The sequence below is a fragment of the Heterocephalus glaber genome, unplaced genomic scaffold, assembly GCF_053883595.1.
Source record: "Heterocephalus glaber isolate CG9 unplaced genomic scaffold, H.glaber_assembly_v1.0 deba00001687, whole genome shotgun sequence".
NCBI classification, from domain to species: Eukaryota; Metazoa; Chordata; class Mammalia; order Rodentia; family Bathyergidae; genus Heterocephalus; species Heterocephalus glaber.
In genome coordinates this window covers 10,449,784-10,465,285 of record NW_028258412.1, presented here as the reverse complement: position 1 = coordinate 10,465,285, position 15,502 = coordinate 10,449,784, and the positions used below count along the sequence as shown (strand labels likewise).

Sequence of the window (15,502 nt, the reverse complement as noted above, 5' to 3'; positions counted from 1 at the left end):
TCAGTTTGTTTTTGGTGCTGGGAACTGAACTGAGGGTCCAGGGTAAGCGCTCTACCATTGAGCTACATCCCCAGCCCTAATTTCAGAAGACTTTAAGTAATATATATTAAGAACTGCATTTAATAGACTACTTCAAAATACAGTAAAAAATCCAAACACTTCATCAACCCATATGCCCAGGGGATGGACAGAAGGATTCTCTATGATTTCTAGGTGTGGAGGGAATGGACAACAGTCCAGTGCAAATTCCACCTTGATTGTAAAGGCAGTCCCTCACCCACACCTTCTCTCCTCACACCTTTGTTACACTACCCTTCATTAAAAAACAAACAAACAAAAAACTGAGCCAGAACTGGGTAGTTTGTATCACTGAAAGCTCTAAAAGGTTCTCCATCACTGTCTCAGAGCATGGAAGTAATTATTCGTTTACTGATGGTGTCTTCCAGAACAGAGACTAAGCCACTTAAATCCTTAGGACCCTTTAACTGACTTACCAAAATACTGGGGATGAGTTGCTTAATAAATATGCATTGCCTAACTACTCCCAAGGAGCTACATAGGTCCTGGGCTGTTCTTGAGAGGGAGAATTATACACCAGCAAGCAGGGTCTGACCAACCAAGTAAAAAGCTTTATGCTCACAGCTGTCTGTACTCCTCCACTGCTGCTAAGTGTTACAATTCTCATTTAGGGTTCCAGGTCTCTAAAACCATGGCTTGTCAAGTCTAGTGCTGACATAAATACGTTGTTGTTGTTGTTTTATTTTTTATTTATTTATTTATTTTTAAGGCATAACATTTTTGTGCTAGTCCAAATGTAAGTTTTAATATGATAACTGTAGCTCTGAACAAACTGGACAGATTTGCCCTATACCAATATTTAACCAGAAGCCAGCTAGTTTTATGATTGTTTAAAAAGACAGCATAGTATGCTCAGAATAAATGTTATAGGGGGAATCTGTGATCTCTGTTAAACACAATATGCAAATGAGTAATGTGGAGTTAGACAAAAGGGAGATCACCTGTGCAATACGTGCGTGAGAACATGGGGTGCACAGCGGCTGTGCTGTGAGAAACCAGGAGGGAAGCGCTGCCTCATGCAGGAGGGAGGGCAGTTAGCAAGGACAGGGACAGAGGGGCCAGCGCAAAGCGCCCAGGAGCACTGCCCTTCCTCCAGAGCAGACCATTCAGAGTGTACTTAACCCTTCGGGTGGTTTCGTCCCTTGACCAGCAAAGTGTGGAGGGGAAGGAAGGCAGAGATGAAGAGGAGGTCACAAGCGCACTCCTCCCGATCTGGAAGGGGAAAGAGAAACATACTCGGGAAAACACAAAACAAACAAAACCCTGACCATTTGCCCTGGCTTCAGGAAAAGAATCCTAGAGAACAACGTACTCTATGTGAGGTGAGTCCTGAAATCTCAGTGACAGCTGGTAACAAGGCCCCAGTGACATTTACCCCTTGGTGAAATACCTCCTGGAAATTACCCTGAATTTAGTAAAGGCTACTTTTCCACATGGGAAAAGATAACATAACGTATGTGTCAAGTTTGCCAACAGTTATTTTTAATGGGTAGCCTAAAATGAATACTTGTTTTTCAATCAGGACTGGTAATATGAAATGAGAAACTATACATATGATTATTGGTTGGTGTACCCAGCACTCTAATCTTTAGTACTATAATTAGAGAACTTTTGCACTATGACACCCTTACATTCTGAATTTTTCTAAAATAAAAAAGTACACTGAGTGGGCCGGGGATTTAGCTCAGAGATTTCACCGCCTGCTGCGTAAGCACAAGCACCCGAGTTCAATCCCCAGTACCAAAAAAAAAAAAAAAAAAGTACACTGAAAGGCTCAACAGCATTTCCATTACACCAAATACATCAAATAAATCACCTTAACAGTGTTAAACCCAAAAAATTTAAAGAAAAGTTGAAATAATGGGCATATCATAATACTGCAATTTTACTACTCTTTTTTTTACCACTCTTAAATTTGACAAAATTATTCTAGCATTTAATTTAATAGACCATCTCTTTTACTTTGCATTTTTGAAACTCCTGTACAATTTAACTGGGTAACATTTTAACACTCAAAATGAAAAATAGTATTCTCTGAATAAAGCATCACATAAAGAAATTTAAAATTTTATAACATTTTGTCAAAACACAGATTTTTATAATAAATTAATCCAAAAGACACACAATATTTAAAAACCTCATAACATAATCCTTATAGCATTGTAAAACAAGATTGTTAGAACCCTATTACAGAACACAGTCTTTGGAGTTTAACCCTTGAAAGGTGCACGTAGCATTCTTCCACTGCATTTTCAGGAGATGACAAAGCCACACCTCCATTAGGGAGGGGGGCCGAGGATGCAGAGGCTGAGCCGGCAGGCACACTGAGCACAGTGGAAAGAACTTTCTGGACTTGCCAAAGTACCGGCCCACAGATGCTACCTGAGCACATGCCAACACCCAAAGAGGCAACTTGATTTTAAGGGTTTCAGTTCCTAAAGGCCACAGCCCTGTCTATTTCAAAGATGACACTTCTGCTAATGACATTCACAATTTGCTTTTGTTTTGGGAAATGGGGGAAAATGGGAACTTTGTACAAATAGTCCAACAGGGGCTGGCTGGGAAATATCACGTGGAAATGGGGGCAGGAGTAAATGGGGGAAAGAAAGTGTGAGTAGAAGTTGAGTAAGAGCCAGAATCTCCAAGTGGCCTGGAAGATGTTCCACCCACGGCCTCATGTGCTTGTGAGAACACTGCAAACATCTGTGGATACATTAACAGACCAAACACACGGAAACACTCATAGCCCAGTTTGGCAAAGCAGAGGCACAGTAGTCTGCAGCTGCAGAAGAGGGAACAGAGTAGTCAGGCTTCACAGAGTGAACAGCAGAAGCACCAGTGGTGTTACTTACATGTGCAGGGAAGGGCTGGAGTCTTGTCCTGCTCTCCTCTGGGTGGTTCGCTTCTCCCATTGGGAGATATGGTTTTTGACCTGATCCCGTCTCGTACATGGACATGGGCCTACTGCCCCGGGCAGATGGACGTCGCTTTAAGGAAGAGTGGCTGGAAGTTTCTGGGTACTCAGAACCAGTTTGCACCTGATATATATTGGTTGTGGCCTGTTTCCTGAGGCTGGAATTCTCACTCTGGAGTGTTTGAAGCTGAAAGAAATGTTTGGCAGTGGGACTGTGTTTTTCCATAGCAAGCAGACAAGACAAACACCAAGAAAACAAATACAATTACCAGCTTTAAACAATAGGAATGATAGCAGCTAGCTGTGCTGATAGTAAAGCACCTAAAAAAAAAAGTCTCCTTTCTGAAATGAGTGAAACATAACTTACTTTATCACAAAGGATAATTAAATAATTTAACTTCTGCATGTGGGAAAGTTACAGCCTCAACTTTTTTTGGAGGGGGGGGTTACCGGGGATCGAGCTCGGGACTTTCTGCTTGCAAGGCAGGCGGCAGAACCACTGAGCTAAATCCCCAGCCCCCAGCCTCAAGTTTTGAAAAATTGAATGTCCACTTGAGTTCTGTCATGGTGGGGAGGGAAAATGTTTGCAGACAAGCTGTACTCAGGATTATTCTAAGACAGTTTCAAGCAAGAGCTTGAGACCATTAAAACATGACTGAATAACCTGATTTTGAAATGAGTCCTGAGCAATTTGCAAATGTCAAAAGTGACAGCAGACACCATGCAAGCAGCACAAAAATAACTAGAATCGCTTTGCAAGCAAGAAAAATAGTGAGGTTCAGCTTATCAAATATCAGATCAGCTATTGATTTCCAAAAAGCCAACAAAAAATTATGATCAAAAAGGTTTTATTACATAACACTTCTGATATTCCAAACAGTTCAGCAGTTTTGAAAAAAAGAGGGAACTGAATTATGGTAAATTTCCCATATTGACATATCACAAAGAAAACTTGAAAACTATTCAACTATGCTAGCATCTTCATAGGAAGGAATCCTCCACCGTAGCACACTTGCTTCCCTCTGGTGATTGATCATCTTCCAGTCAGGGCTGGAGTATTTGGCCTTTCTCTCCTTTGGCTTTGTCACCCAAAAAACATGAACACATTCGTACTGCCTTTGAACTTGCTAATCTGCCTGCACTGCCCATTTTAGTTAGACACTGCCACTTGGAGGCCCTGAGAGCTCTTTGATTCCTCATATGCAGGCTCCTTCATGGTTAAAGGATCAGGAAGGAATTGTGGGGCTCTTTAAGCATCTGGCAGTTTAAACACAAGTAACTGGGTCCATTCTGCACGGGGTCCTTCCCTCTGGTGCACCTTCATCTTCCGAGACATTTTTGTAAGCTGGGTGTGGTATGAGTTCAGCTGTCTACCCTTAGACAGAGACTGTGAACTCTAATCAAATTCCCCTTCAGTGCCAGGGTTTAAGTCCACAAGCAACCAGGTCTGCACCAGGAGCTCCTCACTTTTCCAACAGCAAACCCATGCAGGGTTAGGAGTTATTTTCAATTTTTATTTAGAAAGCACCGATCTGTGAAAAATACACCAATAGTAGCTGTTCCTCTTCATTAATTAGCATCCTTGTCAAGCAACTGTTAAATGTGAAAGATCAGATATAAATCATGGTACTTAGTCAACTTTATAAAGAAAAAAAACTTTACCCAGCTTTGAAATAAAATCGATACATCTTTGCTACATAAACAAATTCACCTCTTCATATTAGTAGTGCCAAACCTCCAAAGAAAGAGTGGTTTCCTGCCTCGAAGACTATGCCTCATCTCCTCAAAAGGTGAGCCATGAGGAGGGCCAGGCTGCTTCTATACCACAAAGGCTTTTGGGATGTAGCTTGAATCTGTAACCTCCTTTCCAAAAAGAGACAGCTGTGCTGCAACATAACAAGCAGCCAGGGGGAATCCCTACATTCCAGGATACAGACAAGTGTAAGTGGCTTGCCAAAATACTTCTCAGAAACCCATGGTCTAAATGAAATGATCAGGGTCCAAAACATGAGGAGGTAAGTGACTCAAGAACCTCACTGGAAGGCTCCATTTGTCTTCCTACCTATGTAAAAAGTCTCCGTTAACAGGTTTTTAGACCAGACCTTGATACTGGAAACTTCAGGCCAACATTGTTCATACCTCTGAAACATCTAGCCTGGACTGTGTTGGAATGTGTTTTGAGAAGCACAAGTTCCTGGTTCCAATTTTAAAATATTTTTAGTAATCTATATGTATGTATGTATGTATATATGCATGCATGTATGTATGGATTGATTTGAGACAGGGTCTCACTCTGTAATTCAGGCTGGCCTTGAACTCACTTATCCTACTGCCTCAGCTTCCCTGGTGCTGGAATTACAGGCATGTGCTACCTCGCCCAGCTAGTACTCTATCTAGAGAGATTATCTTTGGATAAATTTTAATGATGCTTATCTTAATAAGAACCAGGCAATACTTTGGGGGGGGTAGGAAATAAAAAGTTACAGATAATACAATAGTTTTGGAAATCAAAAGCATTTGTAAGAATTAGATAATCAATGAACAATGGCATTTTGCCCGTGTTTCTACAGAAGCTTAAGACATTTGCTTTCAGATATATAAAGTTATCTCTGGAAATTTCTATAAACACTAAAAAGAGCATTAAAAAATTTAGAAGAGAGGGCCAGGGATTTAACTCAGTGGTGCCACCTGCCTCACAAGTGCAAGGTCTCGAGTTCAATGCCCAGTACCAAAAAAAAAGCATTTCAAAAAGGGGGCCGGGGATTTAGCTCAGTGGTACTGTGCCTGCCTCAAAAGCAAAAGGTCCTGAGTTCAATCCCCAGTACAAAAAACAAACAAAAAACAACAAAGAATTTAAAGCGATGCTCGGCAGATTAATTTATAATAGGCAACGTCAGTGTGTTTCAGAAAAAGTCCCCTCAAGAAAATTATCAGTCTGATTCATGGGACAAACTATAATCTATTAAACATCTGTGTTTGAAAAGGCAGAAGGGGGCTGGGGATTTAGCTCAGTGGTTCCGCCACCTGCCTTGCAAGCTCAAGGTCCCAAATTCAATTCCTGATACCAAAAAACAAAAAACAACAAAAAAAGAAAAGGCAGAAGAAGGGGGCTCTTGCTGTGCCTTGGTCAGGGCTGCACACAGCCCTGGATTGAGTTGGGAGGCTCAGAACATGTGTCTGTCTGTCTGTCTAAAGGCTGACAAACCCACAGGCATTCTCATCCCCTGCATTGTCAGCATCAGAGCCGCTGGTTTCCCAAGTGCTCAAGAAAAGACTGGAACTCAACACAAAAATCCTAGCAAATCCTAGATGAAGATGCATGCAGCTTACTTCCCAGGCAAGCAGAGTAGTTTAGTTCTATAGCCTTCCTTTTCGAAGCAGCACTAAAAAAGACCCTGACACAAATGAAATGTATTTCTCGCCCCGGTCTTGGAAATCTCATTTTTTGAAGAGGACTAACTGATAGGAGCAATAGCCAAAAAATCTTAGGCAACATGAGGAATTTTTCAACTTCCTTTTCTTAGCTTTTTTATAAAGAACTACACATGCAATCCCCCTAAGTGTATGCTTTGTTATAATAGCCACACTCCTTTTAGGGGTTAATGCATTCATGCAGTTCTGATTCTCTTAAAAGGTAATAATGGGAAAATGTTAAACAGATGGGATTGTTTCTTATAGCATGCAGTTCTTGCTAGTAGAGGTGGAATGTATTCTCTTATTTACTGACAACTTGCTCTGTGGCAGGCTATGCTCTAGGGTCAGAAGGATACCACAAATTTAAGTGCTAAGTACTGGTGACTAATAAGGGATGAAGGGGGAAGGTTGCCAGGGTGAGGGTGGGTAAGAATTCAGAATTAGAACGAACAGGGAAAGCACACCTTGCGGGATGTGGGCTGGGGCTTCCATGATAATAAAATGACCACACCTGCCCAGGACTTTCACCTGCTCTGTCTTGATGCTGTGACTATGCTTTAGAACCAGCAGGAGAAGGAAACACATCCATGCATTGGCATCCAGGTTCCCACTTAGCCCAGAATATGCAAAGGTTACTTTATCTGGGGAATTTATTCTGGATTTATTTATAATCAGAGGTACATCATTTGAAATATGCACACACATCCTGACTGCAAAAAGACAGTGTGGCCCCAAGATTTCTAGGTCTGTTATAATAACTGCTTTTCTTCCCTCTAACCACAGCATGATGCCTGAGATTCTTCCTTATGCTATGGGTTAAAGAGTCAATCATCCTGGCATTTATTAACATGTTACCTTTTTCTGCATAATTCTCAGCTCGTCACTCAAGTTGTTATTCACCTTCATTAGCTGCTGTATCTTGGCCTCAGAAGCCACTAGAGCGTTTTTGACCTCCATAAATTCCTGTACAGTGACTGGTCCATCTGATAAATCTGAATCTAGGCTCTAAAAATAAATTGGGGAAAATGTTCACAATCTGAGAGGATGATAACATTAAATACTAACAGCTAAAGAATTTTAAATTCTGGCTATGCCAGCTGAATTGCAAAGTTAAACCAAATCAGGGCTTCTGAGAATATGTAAAACTAAAACAGAAAAGCAGGGTCACTGTATTATTTAAAAAAACATTTTTTTTTTTTAGAGAGGGTCTCACTATGTAGTTCCGGCTGGCCTTAAACTCACTATGTCGTTTAGACTGGCCTCGAACTCATAGCAATCCTCCTGCCTCAGCCTCCTGAGTGCCGGGATTACAGGTGTGCACCACCACACCCAGCTATTTAAAAATTTTTAAAGTCAGTATATTCTAATAGAATCATGGGGCTACAAATCTACACTGACAACTTTCAAAAGAGGTTTGTCCTGTTTTACATGCCTATCTCTTGCTCATTTCCCTTTTTCCTTTATTCTTTCATTAATTCATCCATCCAACATTTTTATTGAACATTAGGTAATTTCTAGGTGCTTGGGATGTATCAGAAAGGAAAACAAAGATTCCTGCTTCCATGGTGTTTACATCCCAGGAACATGAGAGAGGGAAAAATAAAAAACAAGTAAATATATAGTATTATTGAAGGTGATTAGTGCTGTGGAAAACAGATAAAAATGGAGCAGGGGGGTGCGGGAGCTTAAGTAGGGGTGTAGGTGGGCTGCATGTTAGGGCAAGCCTTTGAGTAGAGCTGAGGAGGTGAGGGAACACGCCAGAAGGTGCCTGGGAGAATGTTCCAGCTAGCAGCAGTACTCAGCTGGAGGGAGCAGATATGGGGGTAGGGGCTGTCAGTCAACAAAGGGCACATCACCCGAGAGTCCCCCAGTGGTCCCACTTTCCCTGAGGGAACCGGCAGGCTCTGGACAGTCCAGTCCAGTCAGGGCTATCCCAGTCAATGCCAATGGCATCATCATTCTCAGTCATGTGAGGCGGAAAACTCCAGACATATCTTCTTTAAGTCCATTTCTCCACTTCAAACTTCTAGACTTTCCTAGTCTGCCTCCTATCCACCCTCTCTCCATACCTGCAGAGCACCTCAGTGGGCCAGTCCTGGGGATTCAGCAGCAGGTGGGTGGATCACTCAGGACCCTGTGACCCTCTCCCTTGATCACACTCTGCTGCCTTACTCTCTCCCTGCTGGTCTAGGCCCTGAAGTGGTTCATGTCAGCCCATCTGACTTCTTCAGGAACATGCTAACTGGGCTTCCTCCCTTACTCTCTGAGGTAACCTCAACATCTCAGCTCTTCAGTCTTGTGTCACCTTTCTCCTGCTGTAGCCTTGAATCTCACTTTTTTTTTTTTTTTTTGAGTACCGGGGATCAAACTCAGGACCTTGCGCTTGCAAGGCAGTTGCCGGAACCACTGAGCTAAATCCCCAGCCCTGAATCTCACTTTTGTGTGTGAGTGAGAGTGTGAGTGTGTGTGAGTGTGAGTGTGTGTGTGTGTGTGTGTGTGTGTGTGGTACTGGGGACTGAACTTAGGGCTTAAGCTACATCCCCAAACTTTTTACTTTTTTTTAAAAGACGGGATCTTGTTTAATCACTAAGTTGCCCAGGCTGGCCTTGAACTTGTGATCCTCCTGCCTCAGCCTCCCAAAGTCCTAGAATTACAGGTATGCACCACCATGCCCAACAGAGTTTCACTCTTTTCAGGTGACCTACTCATGCTAGCATTGCCTCTAGAGGCCTTGGCTTCACTTTCTCTCTGCCCAGACTGTCCTTCCCTGACTCATTCACAGACCCAATGCTCGTGTCAATTTAAGGCACCTCCCAAGAGCCATCCCATTTATAAGGCCACCTGGGTGCTTGTCTGCACTGAGTTCTCACCTCACTTCCTCAGCTTCTGCCCATGCTATGTATGACACATATGCCTTTGTGCTTCTTACTGTAGTTATCCTTCCTCCCCAGGCAGTAATACCCTCATGGGAAGTAGGCTGTGTTCAGGAGACTATCTTGCAGAGATGGCTGTGTCTTAGCACTTGTCTCAGGGATGAAGAACCCTGATTTTAAAACTATTTGCTCTTTTTTTCACTCTGTTTGGCTTTGAGATAGCAGTGAACCTGACTTTACCTCTACAGCACCTTTCCCAGGGAGAGCCCTCAAAGCAATTCTGTAGAAGACTTTTAGGAGAGGCATATCCACCCTTTGTCCTCTCACCTTCTGCCGGTTTGCCTTGCTTGCAGTGGTTTCCAAGTCTGTGTCTTCATCTGATGCCACACTGTCATAGTCTGGCTGGTCGTTGTCCTGACTCTCAGTACTGTGCTGGCTATTGACTGTTTTCAGGATAAGCTCCACACTGTCTATCAATAGAAGCAAATGACTTTACTTTTAGACTTAAACATTTTTTTTTCCTTCCAAAAAACTACTGGGATGACTTTCTGGTTTAGCCATTTAGAGGCCTGAAAGAAAATGACAATAATAGCCATATTATAATCACACCAATAGGGGGCTAACAGGAAAAGGTATCAACTCAATGGAAAGCTGGATAGAGAGTCAAGCATTCCTCTGGCCTACTGGGCAAATTAAGGAGAGGGCTTAGGAAGGAGCTGCTCAAGTTGAGGAGGCAGGTTCCCAGGTTTTTATACCTGTAGCATGGCTGCAGATCATAAAGACCCGAGAATATGTAGTGTAGTGTAAGGGTAATGTAAAGTCATTTGATTATACCTGTAACATGCTTACAAGGTAACATCAAGTCAGAATAGAAAGCAAATTGTTAAACTACAGTTTAGAAACTAGGTGCTCAAAGAATAAGAACATTGCCATTTAGTCACTTGAATTAAGTAGAGAGATACATACATACACAGACATGGGAAAATGTGTCCAATGGACACACGTGTGTGTTTAATATTACAAGTGTCTATTCCATAGGTGTAGAATCAGAGATGATTCTACAGGCTCTGCCAAATTTTGAAAAAAAGATTTCACAAACTATCCAATTCTGTCAAATTTCTTTCTGATAACTCAGTAGTCTCTAACTTCTGATTTCTAATGTGGTCTCTTTCCTCGGGTTTGTTTTTTTTTTTCCCTGCAGTGCTGAGGATGGAACCCAAGGACTCACACATGCTAGGCAAGCACTCTACAATGGAGCTACATTTCCAGCCCCTTTCCCGTATATCTTGATGACTGATATCTATGTGACAAATTACAGTTTAAGAGGACTAGGTCCTATTTTAGTTCTTAAAATGAATATTTAAAAACATGGAAATATTTGATTACAGAAGTAATAAGGATTCAATAGAGAGATTTTGGAAGCTAAGGACCAAGGAAGACAGAAATCACCTACATTCATTGCTATATGATGATCTATTATTCTTTTCCAAGCACATATACTACACACACAGTCAATCCGTAATTCTCATTAATCTTGGTAGTTATATTCTAAAAAGTTGCTGTGAAGACTGCATGAGCCAATAATGAACCAATGTTCCCAGGGGAAATAAAGGATTAGGTTCCTGACAGCTTTAGGTCACAACATTTTCATCAACCAATTAATGCATAACCTTGTTTTATTTGTGTTTTTGTTTAAAGGCACCTTATTTAATATATATTGTTAATCCATTAACATTCAACTCATGGCTGACAGCACTAAAAGTCAAGCTGGAACAAAGTTCATCCAGTACACATCTTTCTGTAAGCCTTCTTGCTCTTACAAACACTAGACAGCACCTTCAGCCCTATGCTTAGGGCAAAATCACCAACAAAAAGCACAAAAATGGCACAGGAAAGACCAAAACATTAAGGAAAAAAAAAAAGCACAAAAATGTGAAAAACATGGCACTAAACAGACCATGAAAGGGATGCCCATCTATGATGATGAGATCTACAAGGAGGAGGCAAGGAGTTGCTTTTTCAATCTCAGCTGGAATGTGCTTTGGGTGACTCAATTTTTTTGCCACTCTGCCTATGTCTGAGAATAACCTCAAGAGTGATTTAAGTATGATTTTGGTGTTACAAGTAAATTTCAACAACTAGATAAATTTGCAAATATGGAACGTGCAGGTGAGGATCAACTGTGTACATGTGGTATCCTCTCTTGTATGTTTGTAAATGATTCCTTTACAAAATTTGGATTATACTAAAAATTCAAAAATTTCATTCTGTATAATTATATATTCTCTGGAAAGATGTCTGTGTTTCATCCAAATATTACTTATTTCTAATGTTTTTGCTATCATACATAACATACTTATAACATCTCTGATTATTTTCCTTCAATTAAAAGTAGACATATTTTGGGACTTCACATTTATGCAAAGATTCTTGGCACTGCACTTTTTCCAAAGTTTATTCACTTTTTCAGAACTTCTTTATTCCTGGTTGATTGAAATTATTAAATCAATTTGTGAATAGGAAAAGGAAAGAACAAATTGTTGTCAGAACAATTCCTATCTTTGGGGAATGTGATGCTGACTGCGGACTGATTTTGATGGTACACATTTCTTCTGTTTAAACGCCTTACAATAAAAAAATATAGTGATTCGGGGGAAAAAACCCAACAGGTACACAGTAATGGGCTGCAGAGAAAGTATTTTTTTCAGCATGGAGTCATGACTATGAGTTACTGAACAAGACTCCACAGGTCACTTTGAAGTAGATGCTCAAGACTGTAATTCTGACTCATAATACTTCTTACTGTAGACATATAAAGTTTACAGCAACAAATTTTAGTTATTTAGAACTCAGTTTTGGAGTTAAGCAATAGCAGGTTGAGATCAATCAAGAGAGTTTATTCTGTTATGTCTTTAGTAGGATCTAATTTGAATTTCTGGGTTATTTTCAGGGTGCAATTTTACAGGCAAAGTGACCCAAAAGGAAAAAAGAAAACCCATACCTATGATAAGTTTGAATAATAGTTATTAATTGTGAAATACTCTTAACAAGAGCTCAAAGAGGTAAACTTTTCATTACAGCAGATTAACAAAAACCCATAGGACCGTAGGCTATCATGTCAATGACTGTTTACAACTTTAAATTTAATGCTTATGTCTTAGAAGGCCCCAGAAGTTAACATTTAGATGTTGAACACTTACCTTTTGAACTAGAGAGAGGACTTCCCTGCTGTCTCCTCTTGGCATCACTGAGAATGTCAATGACTAGTGTGGCAAACTCATGGGCATTAAACCGAGCTAGTTTCTGTCTGCCCTAAGGGAGAGAAAATAAATGAAAACATTCCCCAGTGTAAAAATATAGACGTAAACAGTCGCACCAAACCAGTCCGACTCTTTTTTTTTGTTTTGGTACCGGAGATCGAACTCGGGACCTTGCGCTTGTGAGGCAGGCGCCGGGACCACTGAGCTAAATTCTCAGCCCAAGTCTGACTCTTGATAGGATCCTGCAAAGCTCCTCTAGCAGTATCACAGAGTAACCAATCACAGCCATAATCAAATCAAAACAGTAATGTTTTCCATGAAAACAGGTTCAAGCCATTTATGTAAGAGAATTCCTTAACAATTAAATTTTTACAATGCGTGTTTATTTTTGTGAGCAAAAATAAAATGGCTCTGGCCAGCGGGGAAAGCTCAGTGGTAGAGTATTTCCCTAGCATTCACAAGGTCCTGGACTACCTAAATAAAATAAAATGGTTCTACCTCATGTTTTTCTTCTATTAATGATTTCGTTTTGAAATAGACTCAGTAATAAGAAATTAACATGCAGGGAAATTTCTAAATTTCAAGATAAACACAATTATAGTCCAGATGTGAGGACTTTATCCTTATATACAACTGTTGAAAATTGAAACTAAAATACTTTCCTCATTTACTCACCATTTCTCCTCTTGGTGGATAATGAGGCTATTTTCAAGACTCTATTATTAAATACCATGCTTTAATGAAACTGTGTGTAAAGCTATTTTATTAGAGCATTATTCCAAAATGAGGAATTTCAATGTAAAAGGACTTTTTTTTTAGGCTTCTAAAACTGGTAAACAATTTGCTTTTCTGAGGTCTATAGTTATTTAAAATCCTATCTGTAGCATGAGAAAGTATATTCTGCCTCTGACAGCTTGGAGTATCTCATATATTTTGTTAATTTGTCTTTAGGTTGCTTTTTTTGCGGGGGGTACCAGGGATTGAACTCACAGGTTGCTTTTTTTGATAACTAGTAAGTTTAAACATTTTTTGACAAGCCATTTATATTTTTTCTGTGAACTGTTTTATATTCTTTCCCAATAATCTATTTACATCTATTGCTGTTTAACAATCATTCTGTGAGTTGTGTTTATGTGTGTATAAAGGATATTAAATTTTAATCAATCAGGGCCGGGGATTTAGCTCAGTGGTTCTGCTGCCTGCCTCAAAAGTGCAAGGTCCTGAGTTCAATCCCCGGTACTAAAAAAAAAAAAAAATTAAATCAATCAAATCACTTAAAATGCTTATCCTGGGAAAATGACATACCACGACATCAGCCATTCCCCAAATACTACCAGTTACTTTTCAAACTGAGCCACTTGCCTGGTTTCGTGTTGATGAGTACTCAGGATTGACCGGAAGAAAGGGGACGACGGTTGTCTCGGTTACCAGGGTGCTGTGGTTTTGCGTGGCAAGCCAGACTAGCCAGAGGAAAGAGCCAGAGACAATCTCATCACACCCAGGGTGCCACCACTCTGTTGGGAGGCGCGGCTCACGCGTTACTAGGGAGACTTGGGGAAGCACACTCTGAAGCCAACACACGCAAAGGTACATGTCGACACACACGTTATGGGGACAGTAGAAATTGGGCAAGTAAAACACTGAGGCTGGCAGCTTGTTACTGCCCACTGACAACAGAAGCTTAGTAGATAAAGTCACATGTTAAGTCACCTGCATCAGTCTCTCGCCTGTCAACTTCATCGTACACATCCATGGCAAGTTCTTCAAACAAATGATTACTTAGCTGAAAGTAAAAAAATATCAGGAACACAAGGGACGATTAACACCAGGAGGACGAGAGGGGACTGTGACCTAGTCACCTTTTTATTTCCACTGTCTTATTCAAAGCCAGGGCCTAGTAAATACCCACTGTTACACACATAATAACATTTCCAAAACTGTACAAATTCTCTAGAAGTATCTGCTTCCCAGAATGGCTTCACTGCTCTGTGACACAGAGTCGCTGCTACTGAGAAGTCAAGAGGGGCTAACATGTATTATCTCAAACACAGTTCCAGCTCTGCCTGTGATGGCACCCTGGAAGTCTCACCTGCTCTTGACACCATTTGTCAGTTTCCTGAAACATAAGGGCTCCTAAACCCCAGGTAGAGTAAAATGAAAACATGCTCTTTGTGGGCCGGGGATTTAGCTCAGCAGTTTCGCTGCCTGCTGTGCAAGCTCAAGGACCCGAGTTCGATTCCCGGTACCAAAAAAACCCAAAAACAACAACAAAAAAGAAAACATGCTCTTTGTGAAGACAAAATGTGCTGTGCACAAAGACAAGACTCAGATTGTGGTTGGGTGTCTGCTGTCCTCCTCAGTGGCAGTCCTTACCCCACAGAGCTGAGTTCTTAACAAAGCAAAACCTGACTCATCAGCACACTGTGTGGTGTCACCTCCAGACACAATCACCACACAGGCGGAGGGGCCTAACCAGCAGCAACTGGGGGGATGGGGCAGGGAGGACAATCAGGTCTTCCCAACTCAGAGAGGTTAAGATGCTGCCAGGGCAGCTTGGGCTCTCTCTATACTTTCTGCTTCATGAAACTCACTTGGAGATGTGGCAGATGTGACTTTTTTTTGTATTGGGGATTGAATCCTAGGGCTTTACACTCAGCTACATCCCTAGCAACTCACCCACTTTTGTTTCAATTTTGAGACAAGGTCTTGCTAAGTCAGTGAGTTGCTCAGGCTGGGCTCAACGCTGAGATCCTCCTGCCTCAGCCAACCAGAGTGCTTAGATTACGGGTGTGTACCACCAAACCAGCTGGTTGTGACTTTTTAACTGACTGCTTCCCTGCTCTGTCAGAGCAGATGCTCAATCTGTTGTACTGCCAACTCTGTTCCCCACATCCACAGAAAGTACTGGGCACTTGGGGCCTCAGGAAACAGCCACTCGCACACTAACCCACTGGTATTTTATG

The 15,502-nt window shown here is 41.2% G+C and overlaps 1 protein-coding gene across 12 annotated transcripts in view; it reads right to left on the bottom strand.

Moving 5' to 3' along the window:
- Git2 (GIT ArfGAP 2) overlaps positions 1-15,502 on the bottom strand; it is a 61,525-nt gene that overhangs the window by 13,187 nt on the left and 32,836 nt on the right. For 2 of the 12 annotated variants that reach the window (XM_004843591.3, XM_004843592.3), the window contains exons 10-16: positions 14,250-14,322; positions 13,902-13,999; positions 12,480-12,591; positions 9,607-9,749; positions 7,262-7,411; positions 2,931-3,179; positions 1,201-1,290 (exon numbers count right to left, since the gene is read on the bottom strand). In XM_004843591.3, the coding sequence (XP_004843648.1) occupies positions 1,201-1,290; positions 2,931-3,179; positions 7,262-7,411; positions 9,607-9,749; positions 12,480-12,591; positions 13,902-13,999; positions 14,250-14,322 (915 nt within the window). The remainder of the gene's footprint in view (positions 1-1,200; positions 1,291-2,930; positions 3,180-7,261; positions 7,412-9,606; positions 9,750-12,479; positions 12,592-13,901; positions 14,000-14,249; positions 14,323-15,502) is intronic. The other 10 variants (XM_087198351.1, XM_087198352.1, XM_004843595.3 and 7 more) reach the window with 5 other exon arrangements.